At 38.0% G+C, this 22,183-nt stretch overlaps 1 protein-coding gene across 3 annotated transcripts in view; it reads left to right on the top strand.

Annotated features, from left to right (window-relative positions):
- LOC119647260 (syndecan) overlaps positions 1 to 21,588 on the top strand; it is a 71,917-nt gene extending 50,329 nt beyond the window's left edge. For 2 of the 3 annotated variants that reach the window (XM_038048141.1, XM_038048140.1), the window contains 3 exons: positions 1,105 to 1,537; positions 13,532 to 13,717; positions 19,492 to 21,583. In XM_038048141.1, coding sequence (XP_037904069.1) covers positions 1,105 to 1,537; positions 13,532 to 13,717; positions 19,492 to 19,664 — 792 coding nt within the window. In that variant the 3' untranslated portion in view covers positions 19,665 to 21,583. Of the gene's footprint in view, positions 1 to 1,104; positions 1,538 to 13,531; positions 13,718 to 19,491 lie in introns of all 3 variants that reach the window. The other variant, XM_038048142.1, reaches the window with a different exon arrangement.
- Positions 21,589 to 22,183: the final 595 nt, after the last annotated feature.

Raw genomic sequence — 22,183 nt, 5'->3', positions numbered from 1 at the left:
AAATCGGCTTCCAAGAGCGCACCTTCCGAGTGTCATCAGCAACAGTCTGACAACGGATTCGGGTCTATTACCACTAGGCTTTCCAGAGTACAAAACCACAGTACCGCAACAGGAAGAGGAGTACTCTTAAGAGTTCCAACACCACACTTCGCTTAGACTCAGAATGTCCGGCCTATATCGTCAGAGTTTTCGCTCAAGTTAGAAACAGCAGCGGGCGGGGGATTGGGGGCCCTTCACATTGTTGTCGAGGAGCGTGCGCACATAATCGTATCAGTTATCGAATCGTAAATCTTTTTCGATAGACAAACATTATAGCCGAGACGGCCGGTGCCTACCCGAGACATAGTTGACGTTTTGGTAGCAAGAAATTTTTAAAAATTTCAGATTGTTCACCCTTAAATTTTGGTCCTTCAATACGCCTTTTACGACCAGCTTAGAATACTTTGAAGTTACTCTTAAAAGCCAGCTCAATGGACATTAAATTAGCGATCCACAAATAGTTTGTGAATTGGAGAGTATTCGCAATTCTACACGTAAAATATGGCTCATTCAGTGTTTACTGAAAATTGGTTTAATGGGGTAAGCGCGCGAACCAGACGCGGCGGCCTCTTAAATAAAATAATTTTCTATAAATAATCAGGTGGTTCATTCTTTGTAGATCAAAAACAAAGTTAAAAGCTTTGAGCAAAGTTGAATGGGATTTTTTTTAAAACAGTTTTATGGAAATAAACATGTATTTATGGTCTTTTAACAGATCATCTCCGTTCGGAATTCGTAAACGTTTTCAAAATAGGATATTTCAAATAAAAACTGTAGAATGGTCTGCTAAAAATCAAAATTCATTTGGCTTCAATTATCATTCCATTCGTCCGGTCTATTTGTTGAAAATATCCTACTTTCATTTGAGTGCTTGGCACACCATCCTCTTTGACTGCATCGATATAAATCTTTCCTCCATGAATAATGAAAATATTACAGAATATCTTTGGCGGGTATTTAGTTCAATTCAAGGCCAACAAACAAATTCTAATCCAAAAATACATTATTCATAGTGGAAACAAAATAAACCAAAGATTCATGTTCACGTTCGTTTTATATTTTCAGATCCACGACGATTTAGAGAAAGAGCCGGATTTCTCTGGTTCAGGCTTTGGACCAGATGATGAAGATTCCACCACTGATCGTCATCACAGCACATCCGGACATCAGACATCGTATTCGTCCTCGTCAGGAGTCGGTGGTAACTCGGGCGGCACATCAAATACAAATACCAACCGCCAAGATATAAACAATCGAAAGGAAACAACACGTGTTACCGAATACGATCTTGGCTCAGGTGATGGTGATATTGATCATGATGACGACGAAGATGTTGATCGCGAACTTGAAAGTGTGGTTACCGATCGTAGTGAAGATGATGATAATAAGAAAAAGGACGATAGCGATGGTGGCGATGACAATGGATCCGATATATTCACAATCGTTACCGATCCTAATAAACATGACGCCGATGTTATTGAACATAGCACAGATAGATGTCAGTTTGCATGCATTTTATTTGTATCTATTTTAGTTTGTAAAGATTCTAAATATGACGGAATTGGTTATTGGATTCCAGCTTATTTAAGATCTCTCAATTTTGCTTGATGTTCAATGTACCAATGTTTGATTGATGTAGGAATGTAGTGATAAAGTCGGTCCTGTATGCCCCACCTTAACTGCGGTGTCAAATTGTAGTTAAACTCACTAGCTGTAATCTCTAGGCAACTTCATGAAGCTTGTGAAAAGGGTAGGAATGGCAAAGAAAAACGCCCTACAGTCGTGTTGTATCACTTTAGAATTCTATTCTTTACTCAGATGACCTTAAGCCGAAGATGATGATCAATTGAGTCACTACATTAGGGACCTATTACAATGTTTAAATTAGGTTTCGGAAAACACCTATCGATCTATTTCACTGGATACCTTACTCGATTATTAAAAATATTCACATTTACATATGAACGTAAAGCCCTGATAGTTCCCCAAAGGCATCGCAAAATGATGTTAATCACTGCATTCACAGTTCAAGTTAATTGCATGAGACAAATTGGTGGAATTGATTTAGGTGAGATGAATAGAAGCACACGGTAAATCCATTAAGGTACAAAGGGGCACATCACGCGCTTCAGTTTTCAAAGGGAAGATTGGTTCGCTGTATGGACTGGAAATAAACCCCGTTCTTCAAAGAGGCTTTTCTCAATATGGAGTGGAGGCTCGCACATCTACTCGATAAACACACGGTACTGTTGGTAATCTACAGATTTTAATTTAATGCTATTTACATTTTGCGAGGGAATGAATGCAAGTCGTTTATTCCAGACATTCATTCATTGCGAGGTAGTTCTGCTTAAATCGCCTTGTGCCATACTCTTTTCAAAATAGGCGGTTGCAACTATACCCGTTTCGAAGCGAGTTTCATATAACACGAACTCCCACACAGAATCTAAATAAAATTTCCCTCATGTGTGCATTTATGTTTCTTCATTCGCCTTCAGTTTATTGATATTTTCAATAGTTCAAAACTAGCATGCAGCCCCATAACTTTCATAATTTGAATTTTAAATTTTCTCTGCAAAATATGAAAAATTGCGAAACAATTTTCGGAAAAGACCAGTTTAGCCAGCGTAAATTTCAAAAATATCTAAATTCATAATTATATTTGCAGCTATTCAATTGGAATGGCAGTCCATGAAGCACCCACAACGCATTTGACTTGAATGCTATTATTTAACATTTATGCGTTTTTCAACAGTTTCTAGATTAATCGAAATAATCATAAAAGAGTGTTATGATTGTCGATGTTACTGTAAGCCTCTATTTTTCTCCCAATTTGATTGCTCGAATGTTCAGTGAACAGCAAAAATTAAAGATATTATATAATCGATTCTTTCTCTGGAAACCTATTTAAAATTATGACAAAATTATGTAATTTCCAATGAATGGTCGAATTGAGAAAAAAGTAGTAAATACTTTGATGCGGAATTCCTTAATGGCATTCGAGTCATCTGGTTTCAACTCTATAATTCTGGTGCTCCCATTTTATTTTGGCTTGTTTTCATTCCAAATGACATTAATTTTTCGAAATGTTTCTTTCTCCTCACATTGGGTGCATATGGCTGAGACCACCACCCCATTTTTTCCATGTGGTAGTTTAAGGAGCAGTTGAAAATCCTACTAGGGTTCTCATGTCCCACTTCTTAGAGACAACAAAAAATGCCGTTCCATCGGCTCCGTGTTCTTTCCATTCAGCTGCGTAAACCCTTGTAATTTCACAGCTCAGAGATAGATTTGACAGTGGATGGCCGGATGCCAAAACGTGGCTCTGGCCAGTCAACTAACTTGTCCCGTAGCGAATCGCCGCGAATGAGGCAGAATTGAAGACACCTGCGATGTTCATGAATGCGCTTGTGGCAGTATCTTCTTCAGACATCGAGTTCTCAATTTTTGTTGTGCGTGCTGTGTTGCCTATAGTGAAGCGGTAACCTAGAAATATGTGTATACCTTATGAACTGATCTAATAGCTTTCTAGTCCTTTTAGTAGAAAGGAAGTTATGCCGATCGGTCGGTAAATGTCACCTTCAAACTCCGTCAATTGATTGGAATATAGGCATGTGCGATATATATTCTGAATATGTAGACCCAGGTCAGCCATTCCTTAAAAAAAGATAATAATTAGAGCAGGAATAATGCATCCGGAACCGCAGACTTTTATCTATGGAACGAGTTAAATGCCCATTTTATTCTCTCCAATGATACTATTAACAACAACTCCCTTCCTCCCCTCCCATTGGTGAAAGGAATTCCCTGACTTGAAGGCCCCTAAAGCCGGGAGAGCGGGAGGGCTAGTCCTAAGTAATGTGTCAAACGGTTCCAGGCTAGTTCTCTGATGACAGGGAGGTGTTTAGTTGGTAGTCCGCCAGCGTACTGTTGCGGGAGTCCAACACTCTGTGCGTAAACGCATTCACCTACTCTACTCCCAAAAAAATGATACTATTTTGCATGCCAGAGTTTATTCTCTTTGTTGAGGGCTGTATGCATCTGTCGGCCCTGAGATTATATTTTGAATGCTACTTGGGAAGTGTACTTCAAGCTCTGAAATAAGGTTTTAAATGCGGCCTGGAAAGGGCACTTCAAACAAGTGATTTGTCGTTTCTTCATCGTTTTCTGTATACCTATTCAAGAGAGTTAGAGTCTCCGAAAAAGTGTCTCCATGATGACGTTTAGCAGATTTATGCTCTAATTTAGAGCTTTCTGAACATCTTTTTACCGATTCTAACCAGCGGTTGAAATAAACTGTGTAGCTATTTTGACAAGCACCCTTGTCCTTCTTCTCTGTTTGCCAAATCCGAGTTCCACCATGGTGATATACCCTTCTTCAGTGTATTGAGTGGACCGATCTGTTCGAAACTTTCTCTCATGCTAGTTCTGATCATCCGGGTTGTTTTCTCAATTCCAGCAATGGATTTGCAATTAACTCACAGGAGGATGGCACGAGGCGCCCCCTATTCTTAATTATTTGGTCTTCTGGAAAATTTTGACAGCATCTAAAATTTTTCGTCTTCGATTTCTAATTGTGCACACTGAATATTTCGAAAAATGATATATTTATAAAACCGATGACACGGTTAATACTTTGTCTATGCCACTGAATATTTGTCCGTTCACTTCAAGGCTTAACGACTTTCTTCCACTTTATAAATAAAGATAGGAACACATTCCTGGAACCACTATTGTAGAATAAATAAAGTAACAAAATGAGAGAAGAACGAATGATGAGAAGCATATGTTTCGAGTATTTAATGCAAAAAAACGGTTGATCCCTATTTGGGAGTTCCCTACTTCGCGAGTCTACTGTATTTCGTTTCGTATCCAGAATCGTCTGCAATACTTCTGCTGCTCCGCCTTTCAATGCAGCGACAGCAATTTTTAACTGAAGTTTTAAAATGGCGAATGGTATTGTTCGCAGCTTGATTGCACGTAGCTCTCGCTACTGGTTTTGGTTCAACATTTTCCAGTATGTCCAAAAATCGGCACTCAAAACTCACATCCAACTCTTGGAAGTTAATGTTCAAGTTTTCGACTTTCAAATCGAGTTTTCTGATGACTTCTTCAAGTTTAACTGTAACATGCCGTTGTATCTCCTCTAATCGTTTTGCCACCGTTTCTATTAGTACTTGCTGTCATCTTGCGGTTTCATTGTTGCTTTCCTTCAAGTTTCCTTCTTCTTTATTTCCTTTCTTTTGCTATTTCATCCATAGAGTTGTATGATATCTTATTTCTTTGCGACCCTCGATAGCCGATGTAAGGTCATATTGAAACTCACATTTTTCAACGTTAACACTTCGAGACTGCAAAGCTTCGCGAAATTTCTTCTTTAGTTATGTGTTAGTCCCCGTCGTAGGAAATTCTAACGCTGACATTTTCAAACTCTCCCATTTGACCAAATTGACCATTTGGTCCCACTAATTGTTGAGTGGTACCGAGGCATTTTATTATATTGGAGGTGTATTAATAACCAGCGCATTTCGTTCTAATTCTAAAATTGGGCCAGTCACGGAAGCCAGACTTAAGGCCTATTTATGCCTCGCTGAATATTCGAGAAAAGTTTACTACTTTGATGTTGAGCTTCTTACTAATATTCGAGTCATCTGTTATATCATTTTTGTTTCCTTTTTGAGCTGCGACGTCCAACAAAAAATAAAATATACACCTAAAATTCAGCCGAAAATAACCGGCAGAAATCATATACCAAAACATTTCTATTAGTTTTGAGTAACAGTTATTGCATGAACCACAATTCATTTTAGGCAAAAAATAGGGTTATAGGATTTGGGGCACTTTTGAACATTTGTCATCGAAATTTGGCCATTTTCTGGATTGAAAATGGAGATTGGACGACCCACACCTTCATCTTAACAAAGTAAATTCCACTGTTTTGTAGAGCCAAGAACAAAATCAAAATGCTGCTTGCATCTTCTAATCAATACGGTCTGAGACATCCCTACCGTTCGCGGACCGAATATTTATGTGAAAGAACTTCGTTTTGAAAGCGATAATGATACTATTTCTACGACGAGCGATATGGGCTTGGTAGATTATGCATTATCATCATGGAGAAGTGAGAAATTGCCATAGTAAAAAAACTACCCTTTCAACTGTCGTAAGTTATTTCACAATTTTTACAATCCTCTCCGGTAGTAAAATCTCTTCCATCTTCTTCTATGGCACTACAGACGAATGTCGGTGTTTGTCGGCCCAAAACCTTCGCTCTCACTCACTTTTCGGTGAAACGATAACGTCTTTCAATTTCTGAAGGCGAGTAGCGTGTAACTTGCATTGTCCACTAAATCCTCCCACTGTTTTGGGGGTTTCTAGGTGGTCGCTTATATATGCATATAACAGGTACAACTGTTGTATCTCTTTCATCATCCGGCGACCACCCTAACTGGGTCTACGATTCTTTTAAGGATTCGAACTTCGAAAACATTGATTTGTTTGTCGTCCACGCCCGGGGGCAAGTGTTATCCATCTGTTGTCGTTTTGTTAACTTTTGTGAGAGTTTTGCCTAAATGCCCAAAACTGCCGACTTGTTCGAAGTTGTAATTGTTCTCGCTCTCTTTCGATCATGCTAGGATATGTGTATCATCTGCATAGGTCACTATTTGGAATGATTTGTACAATAACGTCCAATTTAGATGCACTGATATATTTCGGATTACATTCTAAAGAACGATGTTTTCATTCAATCCGGAGTCGGTGCTGAAACATGTTCGCTGGTTTTGTAGCTTTATTTGAGCGCTCCTAATATTGTTCATATACAAGCTGTGGACACTTTGTCAAACCTTCCACTACTTTTGTGACAACGTTGGTGTCCCATGGTTTTGCTGTGCAGCTTTCTTGATTGCATGTTTTAGTTGATTACGAAGGGGGTACTATCGGTTTCGTGGTGCCAGTTCAGGGTCTGTACATATTCCGAGTCCACTCTCATTCTCCTTTTCTTGCTTTTCTTAATCCAACTTGGTAGCTACAGTGAGTCTGCTATTCCCATTATTTGTTATTCGGATCCGATATCTTATTTTGACAAGATAGTGGTCACTGATTCTAGATTCAACTTATTTTCCGGTGAGGACGTGATCAATCTTGTTTAACATCTTCCCATTTGGTGAGGAGAAGGTTCTATTGTGGATCCTGCGGTGAGAGAACCAAGTCGATGAGAACGTCATGTTTCTTCTCCAATTGAATTCTATGAACCTGTTTTCGTTTTGTTTTATAATATCTTAGAGACTATGGCTCTCCTAGTTCTACGGTGGACCAGCTCGTTTCCGCTCTTTGCGATGAAGTTGCTGAGTATTGATTGGGCTGAAGTCTGTGATGTTCTGGACAAAATTCTTCTCGACGACGAAAGCTACATGCCACTGCCTAATAGTGTAGTTTCATGGACCGCCATTGAAATCAGCATTCTTTGACTTTACTTCGACTGACGTGCTTTTCTGGAATGAGAATTTGGAGTCTTTCATTGATTTGATTGTTGTTTCGTTTGGTTACGCAACCGTAGTGTTATGATTCGTCGTTTGTTAATGATCACGGAAAATAGTTTGAATCATTTTGAAACTCTTCTTTGAGAGATTTGTTATCAATTGACATTTCACCTTTTTTTAAACGGAAAATCCAATCAAACAAAGTTTTCCTAATAACATGACATCATCGTTATGCGACATTTGTTATTTACAACCTAGACTTTTCTGAAGAAAGCAAAATTTTACTATCGTACATTGTTCAATAGAATCAATCATTATATAAACGTTGATCACTCAAAACAACTATCATGAAAAAATGCACACACGCTAAATGGGACCTTCTTTAGTTACAACACTTGTTTGTTGTTCGGTATTAACAATTCCTCACCCTCCCACTCCACCCTAATGATTTTGAAATAACCTTGGTGAACTTGAAATTGGAATTTAATTTTTTTTTTAAATTTTAGCTTATCGAAAAAACGAAAATTTACGTCATCTGAAAATAGCCCTGGATTTTCCTACAATGGGTGCAGTAATTTCTATTTTGCACTTTGCTCCGCTGTAATCGATAGGTCGCCAGTGTCTTATGGGTTACAGCGACCGAAGGCTCTTTGTCGATAAAGTTTTCGACGTGCTTCCATGTTCCTGAACTCAGTCAGATCTAATAATGTTCTTCTAGGACGTGGCTGACCCAGAGAAAAATTCTTTAACGAATTAGTATGCATATATATCCCCTGCGGATTATTAGCTGTTGGCTCTCGAGAAAAACTTCAATTTGAAAGGCCAAAGTCATCCCGACATATTTCCTTTTAAAGTCATTGTCAACTTAAATGTTTACTGTTGATCACAATAGAGGAAATCTGTTTTAATAAATATTGTCGGAAGATCTCTAGATTTTTGATAAAGTGTGAGGTCGAGCAATATAATTCCGATGAGACGATAACTTTGTAGAATTTTACAAACCTTTCACTATAATTGTTCCCCGTTATGTGATCCAACAAAATATTGTATTGTATTGTATCTTGTAATTCCGAAGTCTCATCACCATTACAATTTTATGGTCGAAGAAAGGAAAATGGAAAGTCTTTATTGGTAGTACTATGCCACTTATCACAGAATAAAAATTGAGTATCGAATTCTGCAGTGAGAATCATCCTTCCCTCTTCTTATCAGGATTGAGCAACCTAAAGGTATACCAGCCTTCTCGCGATCGGCATCATTCTCCACGGGACCACACAATTGTTGGATGGATGCTTCAAATTGGACGCTGTGTCTATCAAAAGTAGACGATGTGTAACTCTAATAATAATTTACTTTCTCTTACAGTCCTTTGTAGAGATGAGTAGTATTTTCGTTCCCTTCTCTGTGAGTTTATTTTTTAATGAGTGCAGCCGGACTTTCTCAAGATGATTTATAATTGTAACTAATACTATATTTAGCGTTATCCATTGCTGTGGCCAATTGAAGCTTTGATATGTCGTTGTATATGAAGTTCCAAAATAGTGGGTACAGTTCCAATCCTTTTGGGATACCCATCGAGGCGATATTTTCCTTAAGTATCATACCAGGTCCGTTTTTTCTCTGACTCTCCACGAAGGCAACAAGTTAACTTGTGATATCAGTCATGGCTAAAAGTTTCCCAATTTTGTTGCAGCTGGTCAAATTTGATGCATTCTCCACACATTTTCATACACCCAAGGAATCAATTTTATGGTTTCAGTAGTGAAATAGCTTCACGAAAATCAGACTGCCAATCTGAAAACTATCCATTCCATCAGCTTACAACTTCTGTCACTTCAGTAATACTCGAAAGATCTTCTCCAAAATACGTGATCTTCACCATTTCGCAAAAGTATCCGGCCTTGTCTTCCTTTGCTAAACAACTAACTTGACGTTTGAGGCTCCTTTATAGGCTTTCCTTCTTACAAGCTTTACCTGTCGCCCTCAAGACAGTTGTTGGGTTCGATGGTGCCTCAGTTGGAAATTAGGCTAAAAGTCAAGCTTTTTGTTGAGAAGTGGGCGTCTTCTAACCATTGAGTCTCATATTGTTCTGTAAATTGCTCTCTTTGTGTGGATATCTAATTGAATCCCGCTGCTGGTGCTAAGATATGTTATACGCAAGCACAAATATCACAATTGAACCAGACCCTAATTTTCGGTACCAATTCATGTCACTTTCCTTGGTCAACACCATATTTAATTGCGCAAATTTTAACAATGAACTGCCTTTTTCGTTGAGTCGTCTTTTTTCCTCTCTCTTATCGTTAGACCTGATGACATTCTTATAGAGCTCTCAACGAACTAATCTTAGTCCTTACATGATAGTATTATAGTTAGTACGCGGAAAGTTCCACTTTCGGAATTGCAAATTTTTTGGTAACTATCCGGAAAATTTCTTTCTTTCTTAGTGCCTAGTGACATCTTGAAGTTTGTTGAATTTATCTTTGCAACCACCCACCAATCCACTTAAAACAACAACAATCAAACTGTAGCGAATCCTCTCCCTCCACCTCCAAGCATGTCCGACGATTGTATACACATTGTGAACAGAAAAAAAATTGCATTGGAAATTATACTTGAAACTTGGTTCTAAGCACATTGCCGACCTTGTCCTCAAGTTAAAAACAGATTGCAAGTCGCAAACAAATCCTGTAAGGTTTCTGTGTATAGAGTTCTTCTAAAAGTTGTTAAAGGGCATGTCGCCTGATACAACATCCACAGGTACAGGTAGCTGGGATGAAAGTCTATAAATTTCCTCCTGTGTATGATCACCCTATCAAAGTCACCTACTTGGATGCAAATAAAAAAGGGACAAGATTGATGCAATCGAATGTACAAGGCTACAATGAAATCATTAATCAATATAGCTTTCATCTCACAAACAACAACAAATATTTCTTTGTTCGCATTCATAATAATGGGGAATGTCACCTAAAGTTTGGATTCAAACACCGAATCCACCCATAATGGTGCCATATATCTGGGAGATTTGTTTGATAATAATAAAAAAATATATCCTTCTTGAAAATTCAAATGAAATTATTTTTAAACCAAACATGTGCAATAATTGGATTGGAAATTATACTTGAAGCTTGTCCGATTTTTCAAATAAAAATTGGATTCTAAGCTCATTATCGACAAATTACCTACTCACTGATTGCTCTCTCTTCCGAGCTGCGTATTCAAAACAGGCTGCAAGCAAATCCCGTAAGGACTCTATGGGTAAAGTACTTCTAAAACCTGTTAAACGTCATGTCGACTGATACAACATTCGTTGAGGTAACAATCGCGAACCCAGACATGATCAGGCACATCTCCAACAATTATGGAGACTAGGGAAGCTATACCTAGTTGGTAGCGGGGTACTGCTTTGGTTTGGATTCGCCACTTTTCTCTGTTCGAAGCTTGTTCCGGTGCGGTGAAAGTGGCGGCCTTTGGGTCGTTTTCCATTTCCTTGAATGTCCAGGCCAATTTTAGGTAGCGAGTTTTCATCAATACGGATGGTATGATCATACCATCAAAGACGATTCTCTCACGATTTTTCCACGCTGAGTGCAGCGGCACATTCGTGGTTAATATTTTCGTTTCGGCTCCATTCTTTTTTATATTGAAACCGTTGGGCTCTCTTGGCAACCAGATACTGTAAGGTAGTTATTCGCTACCACAAAATTAAATAGAGCTCCTGCATTTACGAAAAATTGTCCATGCTAATAAAAAAAGTTGCAAAATTTTGGAAACCTTTTTCCATCAGTTTGCATTGAAAGCATAAACGAGTGACGTAAAAGTCATAGACTGCACTGTGAAAACTACCGAGGCATCTGGCTACTATGAAACTACCAAAAACTTGCCGAGCGATGGCATTCGTGTAGGCGAGATGATGTAGTTATTAGGTAGGTTTAGATTGCTTACAATGCTGCTCCCTCTTTCTCATCTATTCCCATTGCATATACAGAATGAGAACGCCCGAAAAAAAGATTTGATCAGGTGCACCTAATCGAATACCTAGCTTAGCGAATTCCACGGACGGACTGTTGACTTAAATGAATTTGAGAGGCAGCTGGGATGAGAGTTTATGAATTTCCTCCTGTGTGTGATCGCCCTATCAAAGTGACCTACTTGGATGCAAATAAAACAGGGACAAGATTGATGCAATAGAATATACAAGGCTACAATGAAATCATTAATCAATAACGTTCCATCTCACGATTGCACGAACTACCAACAAATACTTCTTTGTTCGGATTCATAATAATGGGGAATGCCACCTAAAGTCTGAATGCAAACACCAAATCACCGATAATAGTACCATGTATCTGGGAGATTTGTTTGATAATAATAAAAAAATATCTCCTTCTTGGAAATTCGAAGGAAAATTATTTTTAAACTTTATTTGATATGGCTATCATTCTCGTTGATAATACTTTGAATACATTAGATAAGAACTTCATATCTGAGCTTATCTTCCTCTACTCATAAAATGCTTGATCAAATCAATTTCACTGTTCATGCGAGGAAAATCGATTCTAATTAAATCAGAATATAAACGTGAAATGAAACATTGGTACATTGACTCAATATTGTATTTAATTTTAAGTTAGTCATTACTATTCTGTTTTAATCTCGCTTACTATGAATATTTCTGATATGCTTTTGAAAATAATTTTATAAGAATGCTCGCGGAGCTGCTAACGCCGTAGAGTAAAGGTCCCAACCGATTTATTACTTATAATGATAACATAAGTTGCTTTCGACCGGAAGCTCCCGTTTCTAGAAATTTTATTCAATAACCCACCGCAGTTGTAGCACGTTTCATTGATATTTAGGTTTTATGTGTCACTAAACAGATTTTTAGTGAACCTTAGTTTGGGATGGTTCCTAGAACATATAGCCTGAACATCCTTAACGATTTCCCATGTCCTTAATATTGGCTGTGCAACTACATGAACAAATTGTTTACTTCAATTTTTATGACTTTTCGGTTGATATGATTTCCTCATTGTTTTAATCCAAAGTCAGCCAAGATTGCCCAGATGTTCTCATATTAATTTAGAAATCATTTTTATGCTAGTTATAATTCGTTTTGTTAGAATGGCTCGAAAGTTTCCTGTACATATCCCATAGCGCATTGTGTTTTTAGTTGAGTTCATTCAAGTTATATTCCGTAGATGTCGTTCTGTTAAATCCGTAATGCTCGCCATTAGATGTTAATGAACATTTTAGTTCATTCAATGTTCTTATTCTTTCCGTTTAAAAATTGAGTTACTGCTAGTCTGATGTTGAAGGTACGTTCGTTATTTTCCTGGAATGTTTTTGTTTCTAGCAGGTAACCACACTTCAGATAAGTAAACGGAAAATAAATCATTTGCATTTATTTCTGCAGTTTAAAATAATTCCATGGAATTAGCACAGTGAACGAAATTTAAATACAAAACAATATCCATCATTTTTTATTTGCGACGAACCAAAAGTTTCTTTGGAGTGCTTTCGTTCATGAAATATAACAATAAATGGTTGATCAATTTCACGCCCACTGATTGATAAACCTCAATTCATCAATCTTCCTAACGTCCAACACTTCTAAACAGTTCGCTAATATCTTTGTCCAGCAACCCGTTATAACATATGCTGGCTAATTCAAGCTTTCACTTCAAAAGAACTCAAATTTTCGAATCGTTTATTCTAGTGAAGCAAAATTTGTAGCAATTTAAATTTTGCAGACTTAGAAGGATTCTTAGCCACTGGTTAAATCGAAAGTTCTTAATTGGTGAGAAAAATCTGCATAGCGTTAGGGACTAAATAACCTATTCAAACTGACAAAATCCTGTAGGTCTACTTCATAAATTCAAATTTTGAAATCTATAGAATAATTTGGACAAAGTAAATCTCTTAACTAAACCTAGGATCCTTCCATAAAGCACATTGAAATATGGATTCATTATCTCAATTTTAATATTTATTTGCTCATATTGCAGCTGGTGAATCTGGAGTGATTACGAAGGACGTACCAAAATCAGGTAGTGAGATCGATCTTTCAGAAGGCAAATCAAGAAATCCATCAACAGATCAAGGTAGCACAAATAGTGAAGAAGTCTTGATAATGAATACAAAGAACGAAGATAGGACGGCGAGCTTCTTTGCTCAGCCAGGAATTTTGGCAGGTAAATATGATATGCATATACCTTAATTATCTCGAATTCATAAAGGCGTTCAATGTCTAATTCCTAGGGTCCCGTACATGTTTTAATCTCCTCTTCACTTCTGTACTCTCTCTAACAACACATTTATTATATTAGCTTTGAAAGCTAAGTCATCACAACAATATTTGGTGCAAGATCCTCTATTTTCATATTTAAGTTTATTTTCTGTGTAGACCGGACAAAATTTGCAGTTTAGAATTCTCCTCGAATTACTTTCGAGAAGAAGGTTGGGGCCTGAGATCTATTGTCGCAAGGGTATAGCTCCTGAAATATTCTGAGTGTTCGTAGAAATATTGGGAGAAAAGAAAAGGAGAGAGAAAAATATGGAAAAAACTAAAATTTTTATTGTCACTGGCCTCTGCGGTGAAACTCATCAACCTGGATAAGCAGCTAAATCTTGTGAATGACGAATTTGCGAGATGTTCAACGATATACATATATCCTGATGATAGGGGATTACGTTCTTGCCTGTCCAGACTATTATTTTGCGGAATGGACGTCAAATCTTGTAGCACGAAGCCAGTGAATTTGGTTTGAAACTGATCACTGCTGATGTTCTGAAGGGTGTCAGTTTCTTCAGGCTTACTATTTTCAGTTTCGCTTTGTTAATTCCATTCCATTGTATCCGATAAACGTCATTTATTTTTTCCATAATTCCATATGGTCCTTCCCATTGCAATTTTGTGGAATGTGTGGGTGTGTGTGAAGTGTTGGGAGAGGAACAGCCTCTGAGCACTCAGACCCTAGTAGCCCATTGTAATCGATTCTCCCGTCTAGCGGAACATCGCCGATTCGGTTATGTATCTCAGGATTTCCGTTTGAGAATGTGGTGCTACCCGCTGCAGTTAGAGTACATCAGCACCAAATTCTGATGATTTCTGAAGCATCCATAGGCGGGGCACCCACATAGAAAATATTCCGTCGATCCCGCATGTCAGCACGGACATGCATCATATTGTCCCTATTCTAAACATATGCCTAGCTAGTGAATTATAACCAATCAGAATGCCTACAATGTTCCCGCAAGTCTTCCTGCTTTTCGTCTTTCAATCGCTCGTCAACCACACAGGTCTTTCATCCTCAAAGACCGTTGCATATTACAACCCACCACTCGTCTTTATTCGCGATATAAGCCATTGGTGTAGAAGACTTCCTTATATTCCGTCACGCGGAATGACACTTCTCAATTTTCTCTCCGATTCAGCATAACTTCTACCAAGCAGACGCATGAGGATTCGAGAATTAGAAGGCATTGTTAGAGGTGGATTCAGGTCTCCCGATAATTCTTCCAATGTCCTGCCCCCTCAGGTCCATTGTTTGATTTGATTGATCTAAGCGAATTAATGTTTGAGCTGCACTCATCTCAGTGCTAAGTATTTAGAGCTGCGTTGAATGTCGTGACCGGCAATACCTAGACCCATAGTTCTTTGTAATGCGGTTAATTTTCCGAAGAATTTTCGTCTCACCTTAACACACTACACTACTGATGCATAAACGAACATCATCAAAAGAGTCCAAATGATGAGCCCATAAGCTGTGAGAGGTCGTTTCATCTTTATCTCCACATATTTGTTCTAAAGAAACCTCGGAGTTATTCTCCGAGATATCTCACTTCCTTACCGGAAGGCAAAAGTCATTCAGTTTCCTCCGTCCTCCGTGTACCTGAAGCACCAACTATCAAACAAATCAAAGGCGCGTTGTATATTTCTACACACCGTTCTGAGATTTCAACCAACAACTAACAAAACCTCGTCATCCGCATAAGCTTGGGCGTATATTGTCAAATATTGCAGTTCGCATAGTAGTATGTGAACAACATACCCCACAGAAGTGCCGATGGGACACCTTCTTTGGGATAGCCTTTCGTTGCTTCAGCAAACAGCAATCTCTGTGTTGTAACATAGTGGTAAATTCACTTAATTAAAGTTTCATCGGCATCATGCTGTCTGGCTGTATAACCGACTTTTTGGAAAGTGCACAGTCAAAGGCCCCTTCAATGTTTAGAGTCGCGTCCTCTATCTTTGAATTCAGAAAGTGAAAAGCAGACTCACAGGACTTTCCACGCTGGTCTTAGCGCGTTCTCGCAAAAGTGATGCTCAACCATCTCCAGAAATTTCAGCGAAAATGATGTTGCGCTAACTTGTCTAATTTATATGAAGACTACTACTTACGTTTCTGCCAAGAGGTAAGCACGTAGTCCAGAACAAGAGATTTAAAAATTCCAAAAATACTTAGAAGTTCCTCTAAGTGCTCCGTACCCTCCTTTAGCATTGTCGAATAGAATAGCCATCCATGCCAGATGCTTTGAAGCTTTAGTAACCAATTATCCTTGCAACACTTTCGTGATAATAGGCTTGCAAAACCGCCTATTCTCTCTCGCCCAGTTCTTTCACCTGTTCTCCCGGATGATGTAGAGAGTCTGTACAGACTCAACTTGGGAGTTCAAGGAAGTTTCATCCGATATGTTTACTAAGGCACAAAAATATTTCGTAATGCATAAAATTTAGATGAAAATCTATCTTTCTCTAAGGACTCTTCGGGAATGTAGTGATATTGATCTACTTTGAAATCAGAATTAAATAATATATGTATATGTCGTGGCAATAATTACCAAAAAGACAACCTAATAATCTGGCTTATAAGTTATATGGGGGACTGCACTGTAAACTTAGATCACGAAGGAAGTCTCCAAAAAATTCAATTATCTACTGCAATTACCAGCACTCCTCAGTCGCATGACATCTGTGATTCTTCATCCTGGAAATTCAGCGCTTCTGACCTATAACTCCAACAATTCGAATTGCTTCTAAGCTACTATCCGTGAAGTAGTTCTGTTGATTGTCTCAAATAAGAAGGTTTCAACTGCGCTGGTTGATAGGACCATAGCGCGACTTCAACTATCGTTTCCGAAGTTAAGCTGCGTCCTAGTTAGTGAGTACTCATCAGCGCGGATTACATGATCAATATCATCGAAGACGCACTTGCAATTTCTCCATGATCGAGAGTATTATGCCACTGATGTAACGCAACATGTTAGTCTTCATTATCTGAAATGAATGTTTCGAATGCCGCGAATCCTACCGCACCACGCCACCATGCACCTTGGGACCTCTTTCCCAAAGTACAGCAGTACATTTAAAGTTTCTGCTAGCTTGTCTAGCTTGTATACTAGTACGGGTAGGCCCCAGTCTCATCTGGGTTTTACCCCGTACTGTCACTGCTCCTGATTGATCTTTTTTTCTATTATGTACAACCATAAACGTTGGTTACATATAGATGTGTACAATCTGCAGTTGGCCAAAATCTAACTATGAAATGTCCTAGAACCCCCGATGATAAGCACACGGGGTCCATTGGACGAAAGCGCAGCAACTAGCCTCGACTCAGGGCCAACTGCAGTTGCTAAGCTTTTCCTTAAATAGAGTCTTCGGTATGGAGCCAGCAGAAGTCTACCCTGAAGATCAGAATCGGCTTGGAATCAACTAATCACCAACCTGTAGGAACTAAGACAGGACACTTTTCCTATCCTCGGCTCGACTTTTATTTGAATTTTGTGTTTGCTAGAATCGGCAAAAATGCATAACTTCCGATTCTGCAATTGATTAAAGTCCAGACATCAATCTTCCGTAGCAATAAAAAAACCGCAATTCAAACACTCAATTTTTTCAATAAAAATGCTTTTATGATCTGACTTGCGGTTTCTTCGTCCAGGGCAGAGGGAAGTCATGTTGCTCATTTCTGCCCTGGAAGCAGCGTGACCGAATTGGTTACAAGGTGGCATTTGTTCCCTTATATTACTCCAAAACACGACATGTGTATGAATTGTAACGAGGATAAAAACCTGCCTTGTAAATTCAGGCCTAAGCTGATCGAGGCTGAACTAGACTTTGAGAATTGAGGGATTCCTGGAAGCGGTGACTTTTAGCTTTGGAAACAAATAATAAGCACTGGAACCAGATGTGGAGAACATGGGGCGGCCCAGTCCATAGTGTAATTTATTATCCAATTAGATCGACCTTTTCACCAATGAATGTGTCAGGTCTTTATCAAGTTGGAAAAGCATTTTCTGTTTTGCCATTGACATCCAATTTTTTTTCTTTATTTTCTTTACTCCGCTATTCGAACATTCTAGAAAAGCAACGCAGTAGTCAACAATGATGGTTCTTCTCTTTTTCAAACAATCAATGGTCGAAACCTCCCCGGTTGACGGTCGGCTATTCGAACATTTCGGGTGATTCGACTCCAAGTAATAATTAATTAAAATGCCCTGAAGATCACACCAAAACAAAGCCAAATCCCACTTGTTTCTGATGAAGAGTGAGCAAGTGCGGCATACATCGCGGTGTTAGCTCCTTTATTCCCAAATTTACCCATATGCCTATGACGTCGGCTATTTTAGGTAAATTCGTTTAACAATCTTGCAAAATGATCAAATTAACTTTTTGCAGGATCAAATTAATTTTCTGTATTCCGGAGTGGTGGCTTCGGTGAGACACTGGTTGCCATTATCATCCTCGACTGTAGTACGGCCACGTTTCAAGTCCGCCAATTATTGTTTGACATGCAACCGATGATGCAAATGTCTGATTATTCGTCTCGCCAATGAAAGGGGTATTATACTTATCTTTTCGAGTGTGTCTTTTGACTAATTTGAAAAGTCAGAAGTTTCCGTTGCTTTGTGTGATGCACTTTCTATGGCAATATCGGTCACACACTAGCCTGTTGCAACCAATGGGTCACCTCACCTTGATCCCTTGGAATGAACTTAAATGAATAGGAGGATCAGATGATCATCCTAAGTGGCCGACAACGATCTAGAGGGCAGAGCTATTTCGGTCGAGCCGTCTTTTTTTGTTTTTACATTTTAGCTCGCGTTCTGGGTTTTATTCGTTAGGCCATCGTGAATTCCCGCGTTTATTGTCTTTTTGAAATCCGGTGCGAACCCACGCATCGGAAAAGACACGTTAATTTAGTAATAATGACGCGTGAGGGATCACATTCTCGAGTGTGGCTAACACCGAGGCGTGCAAGAACGTGTTGATCGAACACTTTGATAGAGCTTCAATCTTTGGGGACGGACCTTCACGGTGTATTTCGCCAACTTTTTAGGTTTCTGGGATAGCTCTGCCCTCTAGGTCGTTGTCGGCTACTTAGGATGATCATTTGATCCTCCTATTCATTTAAGTTCATTACACCATATTGAGAAGTGCATCTTTCGAGATTCTGTAAATTTGATTCTTCAAGTCTATCGATCCCTTTTTTGCCGCCAACCCTGCCTCATTCTCCAAGACCTGTTTCCACTGTTTCCATATTATATCCTCTTTGTCTGTTCGATGTATATTTTATTGAAATTTGCGATATGTAAGTCCGGAAGATGCTGTGTATGCAGAACCCTGCATCGCTCGCAAGGAAATTGAACGTTAATTTGCAGCGATTTGAATATACCTTCCATCTCTGATTTGATTTTCTCTATGGAATTTGATCGAGAATTGAGGCATAACAAATGGCCAGTTTGCATAGATAGAGTTGTTAAATACTATTGCCGCTGAAAAATGTGAACAATTTCTCAAAGACCGTGAATTATTCTTTTCTTCTAATACACCTGAGGGGTTCCAACATGGTTGTAGCCTTAGTCCTTACCAGTACTGTGCCTTTCACAATTAAGAAGAAAATAATCCTCACCTGCTTTTGTAAATTAAAAAAAAAACCTTTTTTTTTTTTTTTTTTCATTTCAGCCGTGATTGGTGGAGCGGTAGTTGGTCTGTTATGTGCGATTTTAGTAGTTATGTTCATCGTGTATAGAATGCGAAAAAAGGACGAAGGTTCGTATGCTTTGGACGAGCCGAAACGATCTCCAGCACTCAATACGTACGCGAAAAATGGTAACAATCGTGAATTCTACGCCTGAGGATTTTCTATAAATTCCAATGATGATGGTAACTTGTAGTGAAATTATATTTACATACAAAAGAAACAAACAAAAAAACAAAAACAAATGAATACAAAGCGAAGCCATAAAACTGATTATTCAAATGCTAGAAAGAATTTTGCAAAATCGCAATCTATAATTAGCACTACCACTTTAATTGATGACTAAAAAGATTCTGTTGCCAGGCTGCAACAGATACGCTAGAACCTATTAAGAAGACAAGAGAAGGAAGCAGAAGATGTTTTATGTAAAACAAAAATTTAATTTCGAAATGAAATACCAAAAATAATGTTTAGAAAGCCCTTACACTAACTAGCATAATTTAGGACAGATTTGAAGCTCTTAATGAATATTCTTAGGTCTTTTTTCTTCCAAATCGGCAAGCGGAAAACAGTTTCGGACGCGACGCGAGATCCTCTCTTCAATCTGTTCATGTCGAAATTAAATTTTTTCCACACATATATATATATTAGTAACATAGTTTTGAGATAAATAAGAGAAGTGTAAAGCGAACAAAATAAGCTAGTTTTTAGTGATTAGAACCGTTAAGGAAAAAAGAAAAAGCCTCTTTGAGTAAGTTATCAAAGGGAATATAAAAGGAAAGCATAAGAGTAACGGAATTCAACGTTTTTTGTAGAGATCATGTGGTAATTAACATGTAATGATTCTTGTTTTTGTTGATTACAGCATTTATAGATTGTCCCTATTATCGCGTGCTGCTAGATAGACAGCTTAGATCTGATATATACACTTTATTATTTTTACTAATGATATTTTTAATTTTACTATATATTTTCTTATAAATTATTGAACCCATTATAGCTTCCAATTTATATAACTATATATATTAGAGTTTTAAGCATTCATAATTGTATAATTTCTGCAAGAAAATAGGTCGAAAATCAAAAAATACCAAAAAATTCTATTCGAGAGTTTTTCGACGCCATTCCATATTGCTTTTTCATGCATTGAGTGCAATCATTCCCGGGCCTAGCTTTGATATTTCCATTTTAAAATAGATTACGCTTCACGACTCGTCTATCCGACCAAACTGACTTTTATACAACTCATAAAACGAATCAATCTAACACGCATTTACTACGTAAACCACGAATACTCTTGAGCTCTTGTTGCAATTCATCATGTTTCACCTACTTTCTTGCACTAGGTTCGTAATAATTTCTTTTTCTGTCTCTAATTAAGTTTGGAACTCAATAGCAATACACACATCACAACTAATTCCTGCTCCTGTTCCTCTCTGTCCAGCAAATGAAAATATATGAACACTTGTTTACGTAAATGAGAAAACATATCGCCTTTGTTTTCACGTTTAATATTAACTGACTCCTATGTAAAGGCCATTTCATTCGACTAGTGCAAAATAATGTTAGTACCGCCCAGGCACTACCCTTCCTGCGCTCAGGAAGCAGCCGGTACCTAGCGTAGTTGTACGTTTATATAATATTTAATTTTTAACGGACATTGTCAAATTTGTACCAATCTATCAGATAAGAAATACAAAAATATGAAAAACTAACAATATCGTAACTTAGCAGAGAATAATAAAAACGGACTTCATAAGAATATTGATATTACACACAAGGACAACACTTTGCGCTAATATGAGAAATCTCAGTTGTTCTGTTTGTTTTTTTCCAAGAGCATTCGATATAGCAAACAGCAGAATGCATGACTGAAATAGAAATGGCTAGTTCTGATTACAGATGAAAGGAAAATAAAAGTTTATGGAACGCTGTAATGAATTTTAGTTGAAGAATTTTTATTCGAGTCAACGTTATGTTTTCAATATTGATCATGATTGGATACGATTTTATAATATCCTTTTGTAATTAAATGATAATATTTATGGGATAATAAAACAAAACTTAATTGTATTATTTTAGACTCTTCTATCTTTCATCTGACCTAGAAATATTTCAGAATAAAGATATAATCACAGTCAACTGTACGGTAAGTCAACATCTTCACATCTTTGCTTAAATCCAGAGCATTGAGCAGAATTATATGATTTTCTCATGCCCTACAGCTGCGTTACCAAAAATGATGTTCGGCCGATGAAGAAATCTGCCACGCAATTGTTTTCATTTCAAATTTGACTTTATTAGCCACTTTATAGGGAAGCAATGCTCGAAATTGAGATCCCTATTCACCTGTTTTTAATTGATTTCCAGGTTTCTATTTGCACTAATCGGCATTCGATCTCGGATATCCATCACAGGAACTGCAAAAGATGATCCCAAGCCTGGTCGAAAAATAGAGAAGCAATCAAGCAAATAGATCTTACCTCTCTAAAAAGAAGGAAATCATAGTCCGTTTCCGGCGCACGATATCGAAATTGTGAAACTGCCATTTCAGCCACCTGGAAAAACGTGCCGTCTGTTATAAAACAAAGAATGTAGTTTCTAACTCAACCCAGGAAATTCCTAGCAAATGGCACTTCTAATTAGACTACATTATCTTAACTGTTCAAAAGGCCT

The sequence above is a fragment of the Hermetia illucens genome, chromosome 1 (genome assembly GCF_905115235.1).
Source record: "Hermetia illucens chromosome 1, iHerIll2.2.curated.20191125, whole genome shotgun sequence".
NCBI lineage: Eukaryota > Metazoa > Arthropoda > Insecta > Diptera > Stratiomyidae > Hermetia > Hermetia illucens.
This window is presented reverse-complemented; position numbering and strand designations above follow the sequence as displayed.